At 37.1% G+C, this 15572-nt stretch overlaps 2 protein-coding genes across 11 annotated transcripts; one reads left to right on the forward strand and one right to left on the reverse strand.

The window, feature by feature from the left end:
• Window positions 1–38: 38 nt before the first annotated feature.
• Window positions 39–5574, reverse strand: LOC130418338 (glutamate-rich protein 6). 9 transcript variants are annotated; one of them, XM_056744414.1, is made up of 12 exons: window positions 5383–5573; window positions 4895–5035; window positions 4546–4613; window positions 4187–4300; window positions 3991–4083; window positions 3718–3890; window positions 2630–2697; window positions 2192–2370; window positions 2039–2121; window positions 1770–1925; window positions 1160–1376; window positions 39–1073 (listed from the first exon to the last, which is right to left on the reverse strand). In XM_056744414.1, the coding sequence occupies exons 2-12, from the start codon at window positions 4923–4925 to the stop codon at window positions 813–815; spliced, it is 1443 nt and encodes a 480-aa protein (XP_056600392.1). In that variant the 5' UTR covers window positions 4926–5035; window positions 5383–5573; the 3' UTR covers window positions 39–812. The 9 variants fall into 9 exon arrangements, with proteins under 9 accessions (XP_056600392.1, XP_056600399.1, XP_056600394.1 ...); XM_056744421.1 differs by having other exon boundaries at window positions 39–1005; window positions 4895–5574; XM_056744416.1 differs by having other exon boundaries at window positions 4187–4297; window positions 4895–5573.
• A 4263-nt stretch (window positions 5575–9837) lies between these two features.
• Window positions 9838–13583, forward strand: LOC130417949 (uncharacterized). 2 transcript variants are annotated; one of them, XM_056743827.1, is made up of 8 exons: window positions 9840–11059; window positions 12111–12242; window positions 12319–12462; window positions 12550–12699; window positions 12787–12921; window positions 13001–13138; window positions 13229–13366; window positions 13446–13583. In XM_056743827.1, the coding sequence occupies exons 1-8, from the start codon at window positions 10840–10842 to the stop codon at window positions 13463–13465; spliced, it is 1077 nt and encodes a 358-aa protein (XP_056599805.1). In that variant the 5' UTR covers window positions 9840–10839; the 3' UTR covers window positions 13466–13583. The 2 variants fall into 2 exon arrangements, with proteins under 2 accessions (XP_056599806.1, XP_056599805.1); XM_056743828.1 differs by lacking the exon at window positions 13001–13138 and having other exon boundaries at window positions 9838–11059.
• The last annotated feature ends 1989 nt before the right edge of the window (window positions 13584–15572 follow it).

Below are 15572 nucleotides of genomic sequence, written 5' to 3' on the forward strand. Positions count from 1 at the left end.
AAGATGTTTACTAAAAGGAAAATAAAGTGGAGACTAACAAAAAACATTTATCTTTATTGAAAGAGCTGGCTTGCAAACAGTGTATAGTAGTCTTATAACATTTGATGCAATCAAGAAAAAAAGCACAACCATAGGGATCGGTGCAAATTTGAATAGGTATATTCAGAAATCAAAAGCACTTCTTTGTACTAAATATACAACTAGTTCATTCTTTTGTTTTGGAAAATCAGTAGCCTAGTTTTGTACCATGTTTAGTCTGTTCTTATCCAGATCACTTCAGGTGAAAAGTCTAATCTCATCCTTACATCTAAGAATACGATCATGGACTTGTAGTCTTTAAAATTCTTCTTATTTGGCATTTTTTTAAGTAAATATATCTACCGAAGGCTAAATTTTACTTTATTGTTAATTTGATTTATTCAAATGCACAAAAATTCACATGCATTCCTAATTTAGAGATTTTTTTTTACATTGAAAATGAATACTGAAATATTTTCCATCTTGGCATCACACATTGTTTATCTTTAATCAAAGCAAAAGAAATACTCGTAATGTCAACACTGCATGTAAAATTGTCAGATTACAAGTTATAAAAGCAAAACTGTAAAATTTTATGGCCAGTTCCTTTTAACTTGGATCAGATTCCCATTGGTCCGTTAAACAACAGCAATTCTCAAATAAACTGCTTCAGACCTACACTTCACGTCTGATTGGCAGATACCACTTAACTGCATTTTATAATTACTTTTGATAGTAAAGTTAATAGTTAGCGTAGCATATTTGTCTACTATAGAGCTCATGATACAATGAGTTTATGCACATGATTGCAGACAGCGCTTGATAAAGGTCTTCTCTGTTTCATCCATCTGCACTGTATGGCCCAGGCTCCTCAGCCTACGAACCAGTGAGTGGAGGAAGGGTGGAGGTCTGACCTGCAGGTGTGTGGAGCTGGCTGGGAAGGCCTGACACTGCTGCATCCGTGTCAAAGCCATGTACAGGGCAATTCTGCATGCAAGAAGCATTAGTTCTTCTTTGCACATGAATGGTTGAGGAGGTGCGATATGTTTTGTGGACTGCAAGAACAACAGTTAATTTGCATGAGTAACAACTGCAATACACAAAGTGAACCAGATCAAGTCAAGCTTGTGCGCTTTCTTACCGAGCTGCCTACCCTAAACCTTGCTTGTTGTCCCAAGGCAAGAAAAGAGACAAACACCGACTGTTGCCCAAGAACCCGAACACCTATATTTCTGTTGAGTGACATAAAGATCGGTCTCAGGAATGTGAGGGTTTGATCATGATCTGTCCAACTCCATGTTCGGACCTTTCTCCCTCTCTCGTCAAGACTCTGCCCACCCCAAACATCCATACTCAACCTGAATCACAAGAAGAGCTATCAGGCGAACAGAACATGTCATGTTTATTGACAGTTTTACCATTAAACTCATACAATAAAGAAACAAACACTGATCTGCCAAAACATTAGAACCACTGACAGGTGAAGTGAATATAAGTCGGAGGAAAAATGGTTCAAATTGTTCAAAGAATTGCCTTGGCCTTATATGTCATTGATCTGATTGAGCATCTATGGGATGTGCTGGATCAACATCTGATCCATTACTTAACTTAAAGACATAAATTCAGGAGGCAGGTGGTTTTAAAATTGTGGCTGATCAATAAAGTTTTTTATTACTGAGACAACATTGCTTGTTGCTTCTCCTTCTTCTCTGTTAAAGGATTAACAAGTCAACTTGGGACTTTCAACTTACCATATGAAGCCGTTGCCATGGTAACAAGTGGCTCTGCCATCAGACTGAAAAAGGGCTCTGACTGGACAAACAGGACTAACGATATCATCATGTATGATACAAACACTTTCCATTTCACTTTTGATAATGATGATTGCAAGGTTCCCTGAAGGATAGCTACCCGTGAGAATAAGGACAACACATTTATTTTATTGATGACTTCTATTTAAATCATGAATACGAAGATTCACAAATGCTACCCTTCAGAAACATTTCATGTAAAAGGATACAAAACTTGTGAAGAACCATCTGGTAACACGGTAAGAAATTTAGTGCCATTAGAATAGTTTTTTTCCAGGAATCTTGAACTATTCTGTAAGAAAGAGATGTTTAATGTCATTACTCGAACACCTCATATGATGAAAGTTTGTCAGTTCATGTACCTCATGATGGGTTAAACCAAACTCAAATGACCCCAGTGTAGAAGGCTCATTGTTCGCCCAGTGGCCAGAGCTTCTCTGCTTATGCGTGCAGTCTTCAACACTCCACACATTCTCTTTGGGTGCACAGTTAGAGAGCTGGAAACTGATGACAGTCTTGGTATGGGGCACCGGTGTGATATCTGAAGGGTACATTGACATCCCTTAAAAGCCTACCAACGTACCATCATTGAACAGTGAGATATCACAATATTTTTATTATCATGCCTCACATGCCTTCTGGAAAAAAAAAATCACTGATATGCACTGAAGCAAACCGTTTTAAACTATTATGATTTATCATGTGATCAATAAAATAGTCGAATGTGTATGGAATTATTTAAATGAATCATTGTTGATCACTTATGTTGTCTCCAACACCCACATACTGTGGCCACTTACTGTTTTTTGCAGCCATAAATTTGGAGTTATGATCTCGATCATACTTTCCCACCTCTCTCTGTTGATGTCTGAAATGAAGTCAAATGTTAGGAATGAGAATAAAACAAAATCTGACTTTTTCATGTTTAAATTGGAAAAACTTTGGGGAAAAAAGATTTCTTATTTAGGTTTTTAGTTTTTTATATTAAAGATTTAACCTACTGTACCAGTTCTGTCAATTACCACCCATTAAAGGACTACTTCACCCAAAAATGAAAATTCTGTATACATTTCTTTGTTCTGATGAACACAGAGAAAGATATTTGGAAGAATGCCTATAACCAAACAGATCTTGCCCCCCATTTAATCCCATAGATAATTACGTTATCATTTGTTTTGTTCTGTTGAACACAAAAGAAGACATTTTGAAGAATGTAGGACAGACAAAAGGGTTCTGCGGCATTTTTGACTACCATTGTATTTTTTCTTACTTAGGTAGTCAATGGGGGCAAAATCTGTCTAGTTATAATCAGTCTCTAAATATCTTTCTCTGTGTTCTTCAGAACAAAGAAATTTGAACAAATTTGGAACAACTAGAAGGTGATTAAATGATGACAGAATTTTCATTTTGGGTGAAGTATCCCTTAAACACGATCCCAAACACAATTTTAAACCAGACATGAAATTATACCTTCTTTTTGTCCAGTTAAGGAACAGTTTACCCTAAAAATGAAAATTGTGTCATAATTTGCTCACCCTGTTGTTATTTTAAAGGTATGATTTTCTGTCTTCTGCAAAACACAAAAGAAGATATTTTGTTGATAACAACAAAAAACGTAGGTCCTATTGACTTCAATTGAATGGACACAAAACCATTACAAGTGAATAGGGGCCAAAGGTTTTTTAGGTTTTATTAAAAATATCTTCTTTTGTGTTCTACAGCAGAAAGAAAGTCATTCAGGTTTGAAATGACGAGAGGTAAATGATGATATTGATTATGAATTTTCATTATGAAGGCAAAGATATTCCTTAAAAATTTTTTACACACATCAGTAGTGATTTTAGTGTAGTTCAATAACATTCCTTGCTCTCAACTTCATTATACAAACCTGTTTTTTCCTCTTTCTAGTCCTTTTACTTGAAGCTCATCATCCTCATTGGTAAAGAGGCCATCTAGTTGAGCAGCAGGTCCGCTCGGTCTTCCCTCAAAATGTTTCACAGCCATTTGTTTCTCATCAACCACAAAGTCAAACAGCTCTTTGTACTTGTCACAGCAAAAGCCCTGGAGACATAATGAAATCTCAGACATTTTTAGATCAGAGAAAGTTTTTCAGCTACATTAAAGGGAATTGTAGGGCCTTTGTCCTTTTTTGGGGACTAACCTCTTGCATCTCTGCATAAACCATATCCAGAGGAGGCCAAGCTTTTAAACCACAGAATTGACAGCATACTGGTGAGTTCTTCAGAGATTGGGGCTACCCAACACACCGCACCACAGCCATTTATTTAGAAGAAATGCTTTTATAAAGTCATACACTTGTTTGAGATTTGCGGGTTAAAATGAATTGGGTATTGTACCTGAGGACTGTATGTTTTCTCCTGGGACTCTCTTTTATATCTCAGCAGGCCTGGATGCTCATGACAGAGATGTTGAGAAGATTCCAGTGTTTGAAAATACTCTTGCTCTATCTGCTGGATAGTAAATAAAATGGTATGATAATATGACACTTCAGATTCGCTTAATAGGAATAATCCCACTGTTTCAGCACAGTTGAATTGCAGTCAAGAATATGACTGTGATGATGCTGATGATAAACTTGTAAGAAATACTGTCTGTTTTATTTTCAACAAAGAAACAAATAAATGATTTATTGTCAAATAAAGACACCTTGTATCAAATAAACATACAACGTGAAATTATCATATTTGCTACTTACACAATCAAAATAAGTGAAGAGTGCTTCAACTTCTGAATCCGTTATTGCAGCATCTGACTCAGCATCTGCTAATACAAAAAGTAATCATACTATTCACATTTATAGACAATTATAATTAAAGGTGGAGAATATGTGGAGAATTTGTGGATATATGAAGCATAATTAGTGGCATAACTTTGTGTTTTATATACGCCATGAATGCCAAGATCAACAACAAAATCTTTACACGGAAATTAACATTTAAAGTAATTTGTCCTTTTATGTCATTAAATAACATATTAGTATAACATATTTGAAGGTAACTTTATTATGTGAATACATTTCTAACATGATAAATTCAAATGCTTACCTAGCTGACTGATGTTCCTTTGATCTTCCATAACACACGTGTATTAGCCAGATATTTATGCAAACATTTTGTCTACATTTACCTGGAGGTTCTTGTGCATTTTAGCAGCACAAATTACTTTGGTCCCAAGTCACAGTTTCCCTTTTAAAATCAAATAGGGAACATGTTTAGGCTCACTCTGAATAGTTTGACAGCCGTTTATTAAGGTATGCACCCAGTGAAATGTTTATAGTATCCATGGATATCTGAGAGCCAAACATTGTGACGTGGATATGTGGGAGGAGCCGAACTGGTGTCATAAAGGGTCAGGGCTAAAACAACATAGTATTATGGATTTTCTGATGGTCTTTGCATAAAATTTTACATTTTATAGTAAACAAGCAGAAAACCGATTGTCTAACATTAATAGGCTCAACTTAACCCTTAGCCATGGAAATCGGTTGTCTAAATAAGATAACTCTTAGCACCAGGGTGAGGTTTATACTTACTTTAAGATATTTTTTGTAGCCTACCATTTTTATTAACACAAGGTACAACAATATGTACATTCTGCAGAACGCACATAATAAAACATTATTTACTTTCAGATCAATCGTTAAAGTTAATGTGACGTCACGTAGTTCCTTAAGACTCCTCAACTTTATATTAGTAATCATCTTATCAGTCACGTTTTCTCTACAGTTTTGTAAAACTTTCCCCAGAAAACGGGAATAAAACACGCAATTATTGCTGAAATTTTGTGGTGGGAAGAGCGAGGCTTCATGAAACACTGAAACAGTTGATGCAAATGTGACATACTGTGTTCGAAACATTCCGACACCCGTCTCTACGGTGACGCCTAGTGGTCATAGTCAAGAATGGCCCCGAAACAGGCTTGATTATAAATCGAATAAAAACATGTTATATCATTCTATCTACCGAATAAGTGATAGAGTGGTTTGTGTTTTCGTTTTGCATGTTGTAGCCACGGGTTCGAATCCCGGTTAAAAAAAGGATCGTCATTATAATAAACATTCAAAAGATGTATTTTAACCCATTCTTTAGCACATTCTTGTTGCATTTAAGTGTGGAAATGCTCCCAAACCACACATGTACGACATCTCTTAGTAGAGCCTCCATTATTATTTAATAGATAAATATTCTACCTAACTATGATATCCAACTTGCTGTTCTCTATCTTTCACTATCTAACTTAGCCTAAATGAATGTGCCACTATATCTATCCTAACTTTTACTCTCTGTTCAAGACGATCTAAAAATATCTTAATAAAAACTTTTAATCTTACCTATATATAACTAACCAAATTAAACTATATCCCATTCATCCACTATGTCGAAATCTCACCCCTCTCCCAAAAACCCACGAGGTTAAGTCGCTTTAAAGCCACTTTTATATTTTTTTATAAACGAGACCCCAGGTTTGCATATTTGAAAGGAACTGGGATCTCATTTATAAAACTGTGCATAGGATCCTTAGTAAAAGTGCACATGTACCCGAAAGCTTAAAATAGCGCAGGCCTACGCAAAAAAATTATCTTATAAAACTTATAAGAGACTTATAAAACCGTACGTATGCACACCTGTAAGGTCCATGCACACCGGTCCATGTACTTCAATGGGAACTGTGCATGGACCGTGAGTCTTTCAAGGAACAAGTCAAGCAAACCAGACAATAGAAAGTTGGTGGGGTTTGAGGACGGTTTGGACCGCTGATAAGATCATTGGTGCACCCCTGCCCACCCTCCAAGAACTGTATACATCCAGAGTGATGAAAAGGGCTCAGGAAATCACCCTGGACCTCTCACATCCAATCCATCATCTCTTCACAATGCTGCCATCTGGTCGGCGCTACAGCACTGATCACCAAAACAACCAGACACTAAAACAGCTTCTTCTCTTAGGCCATCTACCTCTTGAACAGTTGAATGTGTTTCACTCATTGTGCAAGTAATAACTGTGCAATAATAATTAAGTGCAAAATTAATTATATCCTCCAGATAATACATTATCTATTTTATACAACTTTTTCTCTTAATTATATCTATTTATTCTGCTGTATATAGCACATACATTGTTCTAGTCTATTCTTATTTTTTACTTATACATATTTACATACACACATAGCTTTACTCACTATATCTTTATCTTATGTCTATTATATTTGATTTCTTAAATTTTTATACCCATAGGCCCTTATTTAAATCATCTGTGTACTGTATTCTATTGTGTTGTGGTCTCTGTGTTGTTGCTGTTTCTGTGTACTGGATGCTCCAGTCACCAAAACAAATTCCTTGTATGTGCAAACATATCTGGCAATAAAGCTCTTTCTGATTCTGATTCTGATTCTATGTGTTCTTGTTATGGAGGAAAATAATCTACAGCCAAGTGGCAACAGCCACAGAGGCATTAAGACTCTACATAAACATTAGACTTCTAGTTAGGGAACTTTTAGGAATATAGATTATGCACAAATGCCATAAAACATACAATTTTATTTTGAAATGTACTGTATAGAATCGAATGTTGTCATGTTAAGTTTGACTCTACAAAATTACATTCTGTATACAACAGTTAAAAATGTAAACTTTAGTTTTTTTTCTGAAATTTTTGACACCCAGTGAAACCAGTTGCAAGTAATTACAACAAAAGGTGAATTTAAGAACTTTAATAAGAATCATTCATACATTTTTGAACAAAAATATAAATCATATACATTTGAGAAAATAAACAATTCAGGTGGCCATGTATTGCTTACATGACAGATAGCATGCAGATTATATATACAGATAACTAGCATATAGTTGTATGCATAAATGGGAAAAAGATTACCTCTTGTATGTACACCTACTTTTTGAGAAACAGTATGTAGCACGACTGCAAAAACTATACTTTATACCAATAAAGTTTCTTTTAATACAACTTTGTGAATTTAAAACGTCACTATAACATTTTCAGAAAATGAACATTCACACACAGTCTTGTACACATGTAGAGTCTAAGGAGTTTGTAACGTGTTGCCTCATACAAGATACCAATTGTCTGGTTTTCCTCAAGTGGTTCTTCTAAGCTACTGACACGGAGCATAAAGTTGAAATCATCAGTATTCCCTTTTGTTGATTCACCAATATCCAGAACGTATTATACAGTGTCTTCTTTTTTTTACAACAATTTCTTGCGTTCCACCTCCTTTGGGCCTTCTAACTTGTTTGTAGCTTCAGCTTTGGTAGTGCATCCAGCCAAGTTAAATTCGCCTCGTCTTGCTTTCAGCATTTTTATTTCCATAATTATTTTTCTGATTTGTATTTGATGGTAGGCAATTTTTTTCCCTCAATCTATACAATTCAATTCAATTCAAGTTTATTTACATAGCGCTTTTCACAATGTGTATTGTTTCGTGTATTGTAAGCAGCTTTACAGGGGCAAACAGGAAAAAACAGAAAAGTTAAAACACAGCACAGTGCATGGTGTATATACAACGAGTAAGATCATTCTAATAGATAATATCTCATTTCTAAATAAATAAATAAATGAATGAATGCAGTCTCCCGACACTGCCCTGCTGTGGCGAGGAACCCAAACTCCAATGATTGATTAATGGAGAAAAAAACCTCGAGAGAAACCAGGCTCAACCGGGAGGGCCAGATCCCCTCTGACGTGTCATAGCTGCACTCAGACTGCTGACGTGTGGTTTAGGTTTAGCATTTAATACCAGATATTGTAACTTCAGCATTAATAAGACAAATAGTCCGTCTTTGCTCTTGGTTGGGGATGTCGTGGTCTGAGCTGGGATGGTCTGATGGTAATATTTCTCTTGGCTGGTGGTGGAATTGCCTTAGATGGAGCTGGGATGGTCAGTCAGTCTGCAGCTGTAGCTGGCGTAATCTCAAATTGGGGATGGGCATCTGTCAGTCGTCTGGACACGGTGGAACTTCTTCCTACCTCGGGACGGGCATCCCGAGGCAGAGGCGGAAAGAGAATAAAGAGAATAATTAGCGTAGCTGCTGTTCATTAACTATGCATTAAGTGAAAGCTTGGCTGATCTGTTAATCAGTTTCTGTTTTCGGTCTTCTTTATTGAGTTCTTCTCTATTTAGCTCCATCCAGTTCTTTACATAAACCCTGTCCCCATATCCCTCTCATCGCAATCAATCTGAAACACATATTTGTTGTTAGATGAATGTCAATGTTTATTTGCAGAAAGGGGGAAAAAAGACATTAACAGCATCACAATATATCACATTATGTCACATAATATTATATTTTGTCTGAAATAGGTACTTTTTTAAATTATGCTATAAGGGTCACTATATCCATAAAACGCTGCATTACATGAGTGTTGTATGGAGATTTTAAATAATACTGTATACTGAGTATTAGCCACATTACTACAGTCTATACTGTCCATATTATTTGGGGATTTTTTTAACTTTGATTTTATTAGAGGTGGACAAAATGCACAAGTTCTTCAGTAAAAATACAGATACTCTAACCTCATTAAACTTTAGGGATGTGACGGTGGCAGTTTTTTACCACCGCGGTGGTAATGAACAAATCAATCGGGTTGGTTGGGAAATATACAGTATATTATTTATTTAAATAATATTTATATTATTATATTTGCGTGTAGCAACCACATGACGAGTGGAAGAGAAATATAGACCTTATTTAAGTACTTGAAATTATAGTTAAAACTTGAATTGAAATATTATAACTGATATAGATGAGGAAGAAATATCCGTCCATGTTTAATGCGCAAATCCATCAGTGAAAAGGCACACTACAGCATATAAAACATTTAAATAAGCATATGTGAATAATATAAAATTAAATGATATAAGAAAGTTAAATTAAAAAAGCCCTTTTTTCATGCAGTGACAACTTCAGTAAGTGGTGTATTAACCCGTTCAGTCCTTAAAGCGGCAGTCCGTAGGATTGGCCTCTTTGTCGCCATCTCATTTCTCATGGAAACTCCAGTAACGTGAACCGGACAGAAGATTTCCGAACGCGGGTCTCAAATGCTGACAGTCATAAATCATCATACACCATACAACTATATGTACTATATGAAAAGCCATGTCATCATATCCGGGATATATGTCCGTAAATTTGAGTAAAATCACAGTCTTCACTTGTCCGTGCTAATTCGCGCCACACGAAATAAAGATGTGGGGAGCTCATTTCTAAATCACACGAGGTCAGTAGATAATACTAATCTCGTGCGAAGAATTCTTAAATAACATTTATCATAATGATCATAACAAAGAGAAAGAACAGCAGATGAAACTGTTCCCGTCTGTATTAACATAACAAGGGAGCTGCGGTTTTGTGTCATCTATTGAAATATTGAGAAGGACGCGATGTCTGCATCCGTTCACAGTTTTGAAATGCCTTGCCAATATTCATTCTTGTTTTCGCACGAGGTCAATCACATTCCCTGTTTCTTTGTAAACTGTCAGCAGTGCGTTCTTATTTTTATTTAAAACTGCTTGGCTTTTAAAAGTAAAAGTACTAAACGCCGCCATAAATAATATCATTAATCATTTTTGTTGTTGCGAAAACGACACTTAACGAAATTCATGGTTAAAACTTATGGGCTAAAAGTGGGTTACTCGATGACTATGGTATATGCTTAACCGAGACGTTGAAATAACAGCTATCGCTTGCTGGGAGAGTTCACAAATTAAGAAAACGTAACCAAGTAACGGGAGAGCTAGACTTCCGATGCGCAGAACAATTCGCATTTGACATGAATGGTCATATGTGGATCGTCTGCGCAGTCGCATGAAATTGAAAACACGTGAATCTTACTTCAGTGATTACACTAAGTTTGCGATTGGCCATTGACGTTGCAATTTACCAAACGAGCAACGGGAGCTCATAAAGCAGCACATGAGCCTGTTTGTGCGATAGAAGCGCGTGTACTTTCTTCGAGCATTATCACACAGAATGGCGTTTTGTAAAACCCGGGGATATGAATTTATTATCCTGTTTGCGTTTACATTCAGCACTTTAGTACACTGCAGAAGTTTGCTAGATTCGTCTGTGGCACAAACAACAAAAGTTAGCGATGACGTGGATAAGACGTTTTCTGATATATCCGATCAAGAGGGATTTAATGAGCAGTTCGCTGATTTTGACTACCCTAACGACGACTACAATGTCTCTGGTATGTAATGCACTTGTGTGTCATTGTATGTTATGGGTTCATAAGGGTTTAAAGTCTCCGGACCCCAAAGTGGGTTTGACTTGAAGGGATAGGTCTACAGTCACCTCCATTGGGCATGCGCACATCAATATCGTATAATTTTGTAACGCTGAAAACCGTTGACTTTTTTTCTTGTTACGGTAGGTTTAGGAGTAAGCTAATGTCATTTAGTGTAATGGTATGGTTAGATTTTGCAGCTCTTCCGGCCTAGGCTTTATCCCTTCAAGTGACAACTTCTGAAGTTGCGATTGTTTTTACTTTTGAATTCTGACGCATTTCCGAGTGAAAAACAGTGGGCGTGGCCTTCGTCTTTGCGATTTGATTAGTTGTATAAAAACAGGCGTTGCATAGTTTGCCCAAAATAAAAAAAATTCTGTCATTTACTCACCTTCGAATGTTCCAAGTGTGTAAAGGCTACATTTCATTGTTTTGATGAACACTATGAAAGATATTTGGAATAATGCTTATAACCAAACAGATCCTGACACCTATTGACTCCCATAGTAGGAAAAAAATACTTGATCTTTTTTGGGGGATCTGTTGAACACTGTAGACATTTTGAAGAATGTATGAGACCAAAAAACAGTGCAGGGCACTTTTGACTACCTTGTATGTTTTCCTACATGTCTATCAGTCTGGTTCTAAACCTTCTTCCAAATATCTTCGTGTTCATCAGAACATAGAAATTTATACAGATTTGGAGTAACTCGAAGGCGAGTTGAAGACACACTATTTGGGTTAAGTATCCCTTTAAAGGGGTTAATTACCTGCTGCTCTGCCCAAGCTGTCTAACAAATGTCATCAAAGATGGATGGTCATTAAAGGAGGAAAGTGCATTTTCACATTTTAACTAAGATTATGAGTGCACAGGATTTGTAAAAGAGACTGACCCACATTGATGACCTTTTACAATAAACGCTGCAATGTTTCATGTGGAAATATGCATTGTATTTTTTTTTAATTTCAGTGGGACTAGAAATGTCAGTTATGCATTGCTTGCTTTGTATTGCAGATCTGCAGAGGAGCGCTGTAAAAACTAGCGATGAAGGGAATACAACGTTGTCCGATCAAGAGGGATTGTATGAGCAGTTTGCTGATTTTGACTACCCCATTGACGATGACCACTACGACGATGCTGTTTCTGGTGTGTAATGCACTTGTGAGTCATTGTAGTGTATATGGATTTTAATGTCTTATGAATCGCTTTCATTGTTTTGCAGATCTGCAGAGGAGCGCTGTAAATACAACTAGCAATGAAGGGGAAAATATGCTATCCGATATGTCAGATCAAGAGGGATTTTATGAGCCGTTAGCTGATTTTGACTACCCCAATGACGATGACCACTACAACGATGCTGTTTCTGGTGTGTAATGCACTTGTGCGTCATTGTAGTGTATATGGGTTTAAAAAGGATTTTAATGTCTTATGAATCTCTTTCATTGTTTTGCAGATCTGGAAAGGAATGCTGTAAATACAACTAGTGATGAAGGGGAAAATTTGTTATCTGATTTGTCCGATCAGGAGGGATTTTATGAGCCGTTAGCTGATTTTGACTATCCCATTGACGATGACCACAACGACTACGACGATGCCGTCTCTGGTGTGTAAACTTGTGCATCATTTGTAGTGTATATGGATTTAAAAAGGATTTTAATACCAGGTATGAATTGCTTGCATTGTATTGCAGATCTGCAAAGGAGCGCTGTAAATACAACTAGCGATGAAGGGGAAATGTTATCCGATATGTCAGATCAAGAGGGATTTTATGAGCCGTTAGCTGATTCCGACTACCCCGTTGATGATGATGATGCTGCTGTCTCTGGTGTGTAATGCACTTGTGCATCATTTGTAGTGTATATGGATTTTAATACTGGGTATGAATTGCTTTCATTGTATTGCAGATCTGCAAAGGAACGCTGTAAATGCAACTAGCGATGAAGGGGATATGTTATCCGATATGTCAGATCAAGAGGGATTTTATGAGCCGTTAGCTGATTTTGACTACCTTATTGTCCACGACTACGATGATGCAGTCTCTGGTGTGTAATGCACCTGTGCATCATTTGTAGTGTATATTGATTTAAAAAGGATTTTAATGTCTGTTATGAATCACTTTCATTGTATTGTAGATCTGCAAAGGAGCACTGTAAACACAACTAGCAATGAAGGGATTAGTAAATTATCCGATATGTCAGATCAAGAGGGAGTTTTTGAGCCGTTAGCTGATTTTGACTTCCCCATTGACGACGACGACGTTGCAGTCTCTGGTATGTGAAACACTTGTGCATCATACGTAGTGTAAATGGATTTCAATGTCTGTAATGAATTTCTTTCATTGTATTGCAGATCTTCAGAGGAAAAACTAGAGATGAAGGGGATAAAATGATATCTGACATGTCAGCTTCTACGACACTTACCCAAAAGCCACATTGTCCTTTCTATCCTCATCTTATTTTTACACCTCTGTTGATGTTTGAAATAAAGTCATGAGAATTAACAAGATTGTCTTTACCAATGTTTTTCAGATTTAAACATTTAGAAAGTGTTTTTATTTCTGTCAACGCGTAAACCTGCTGATACCAGTTCTGTCATTTACAGTCAACACAATTTTAAACCTAACATACTTGTGTATTTTTTTTTTTCTTGTAAAGGGATACTTAACTAGCAAATCCAAATTTCCCATGTTTTGCTTGCCATCAAGGCATCCTAACATTAAAATGGTTTTGTTGAAGAAAGTCGGAGTTAAAATACAGCGTGTCACTTAAGCGGTAGAATGAGGGTTGACTTCGAAGCTCAAAAGTGCAGCCATCGATCAAAGAACTGCTCCATGGTCTTAACAAAGGTCTTCTGAGGATAATCAACGCTGTAAGAGAAATTTCCACATTGACCGCTTCTAATGTTTGTCTAGCTTCCGTCCTCTCGAATGCATGTGAACCAGAGGCTTGTTTTTCCGGCCAATGATTGTGACAAGCTACTACCAGAGTAGGGGCTATCCTATTAGAACAGGGGTGTCCAAAGTCAGTCCTGGAGGGCCTGTGTCCTACAAAGTTAAGCTTCAACCCAAATCAGACACACCTGAACGGCTAATCAAGGTCTCACAAAGCAGACTAGAATCTTCCAAACAGGTGTTGAGCAAATTTGGAGCTAAACTCTGCAGGACTGTTGCCCTCCAGGACTGACATTAAAAACCCCTGTATTAGAACAAAAAAAAGTGTTCGGCACTGGAACTTACGACACTCATGCACCATCTGCCTGAAAGACAAGCCTGAAGGAAGTTAGACATCAACATTAATGGCACTGTTAATATGGAAATGTCTCTTAAACGCATTCCCTTTAGAAGACCTTTAAGACCACAGAGCCATGTCGTTCAGTTTTTTGTTTGATAGATGCACTTTGGAGCTTTAAAAAGTCAATCCCCCTTCACTCCCTCTCTATGGCTTGAAAGTAAAATGATACGTGGTATAACTCTTACTGTTATTCTTCAAGAAAACCATATTCAATATATATCGAAAAAAAAATATTGCATGCACGTTTTTTTCAATATCGTGCAGCCCTAGTCAGCACTAAAGGGAGTCGACTCTGAATCACTCAAAGGAGACGTGACCTAGTCTGAGTCTCTAACCGCTGCGTATCTACGTCACTAGAAATAGTCCCTGCCTATGTTTTGCTAGGACTGCCGCAAAAACTCTTCCCCCAAACACTGTCGCTCATTCGTGTCACTAAATCTGTCTTACTTAAACGAAGTTACCAAAGGCAGAACTTTTGGAATCAATGGTTACAATTCATTTTTCATACGACACCAAAGGGGTATGACCCCAAGGGTTTTACAGTGCATCGTTTCACCGAAGATTGCTTCAATGATCTTGGCGCGTTCACTGCAGGATATGTTAAGCAACTATTCTTGAAAGAGGGGGAAATACTAACTTTATTTGGACCTGTTAGCTCCACCGAATCACAACCTGAAAGTGTGACTATTTATTTTTGTCTTAACTTCAAAAAAATATTGGTCTCCCTTATGTCTGTGTTTAGCTAATGCCTAACGTTAACATGTACCGTTATTTCTGGGCTATTACAGTTTGTTTATCTAGCCATGAACTCGGCTTATTTAAGTGTGTAAAAACTTAAAGGAATGGGAAGGAGGCGGGAACCGGCGAACATTTAATCTTCTTTTGAATCAAATAAACAAATCACAAAACGAAAGTAAATTGTCGGCAGCTTCCTCACGGTCGTCTGCCGCCCACATGAACATTACGTAAAGTCCAGACCCCCATTAACCTCTATCTATTACCTACTATCGTCTTCGGATGTTTCTTCGTCAGACTCGGGCTCGAACTGCGCGCAAAGTAAAATCCCCGCCATCTCTACCTGAACATTGCATGTAATATCCAGTGTTGGGAGTAATGCGTTACAAAAGTAATGTATTACAGTAACACATTACGTTTTGCTGTAACACAGTAGTGTATGCATTACTAA

Source organism: Triplophysa dalaica, chromosome 3 (assembly GCF_015846415.1).
Source record: "Triplophysa dalaica isolate WHDGS20190420 chromosome 3, ASM1584641v1, whole genome shotgun sequence".
Taxonomy (NCBI): Eukaryota; Metazoa; Chordata; class Actinopteri; order Cypriniformes; family Nemacheilidae; genus Triplophysa; species Triplophysa dalaica.

Bases quoted from the DNA above. Each gene is read 5' to 3' on its own strand.
- LOC130417949 (XM_056743827.1), top strand. From the start codon at position 10,840: ATGGCGTTTTGTAAAACCCGGGGATATGAATTTATTATCCTGTTTGCG. The intron at 11,060-12,110 runs GTATGTAATGCA...TTTGTATTGCAG, and splicing joins CGACGACTACAATGTCTCTG to ATCTGCAGAGGAGCGCTGTA. The intron at 13,139-13,228 runs GTGTGTAATGCA...ATTGTATTGTAG, and splicing joins CTACGATGATGCAGTCTCTG to ATCTGCAAAGGAGCACTGTA.
- LOC130418338 (XM_056744414.1), bottom strand. From the start codon at position 4,925: ATGGAAGATCAAAGGAACATCAGTCAGCTAG. The intron at 4,614-4,894 runs GTAAGCATTTGA...TTTTTGTATTAG, and splicing joins AAGGAACATCAGTCAGCTAG to CAGATGCTGAGTCAGATGCT. The intron at 2,698-3,717 runs GTTTGTATAATG...ACTTCATTTCAG, and splicing joins CTAGAAAGAGGAAAAAACAG to ACATCAACAGAGAGAGGTGG.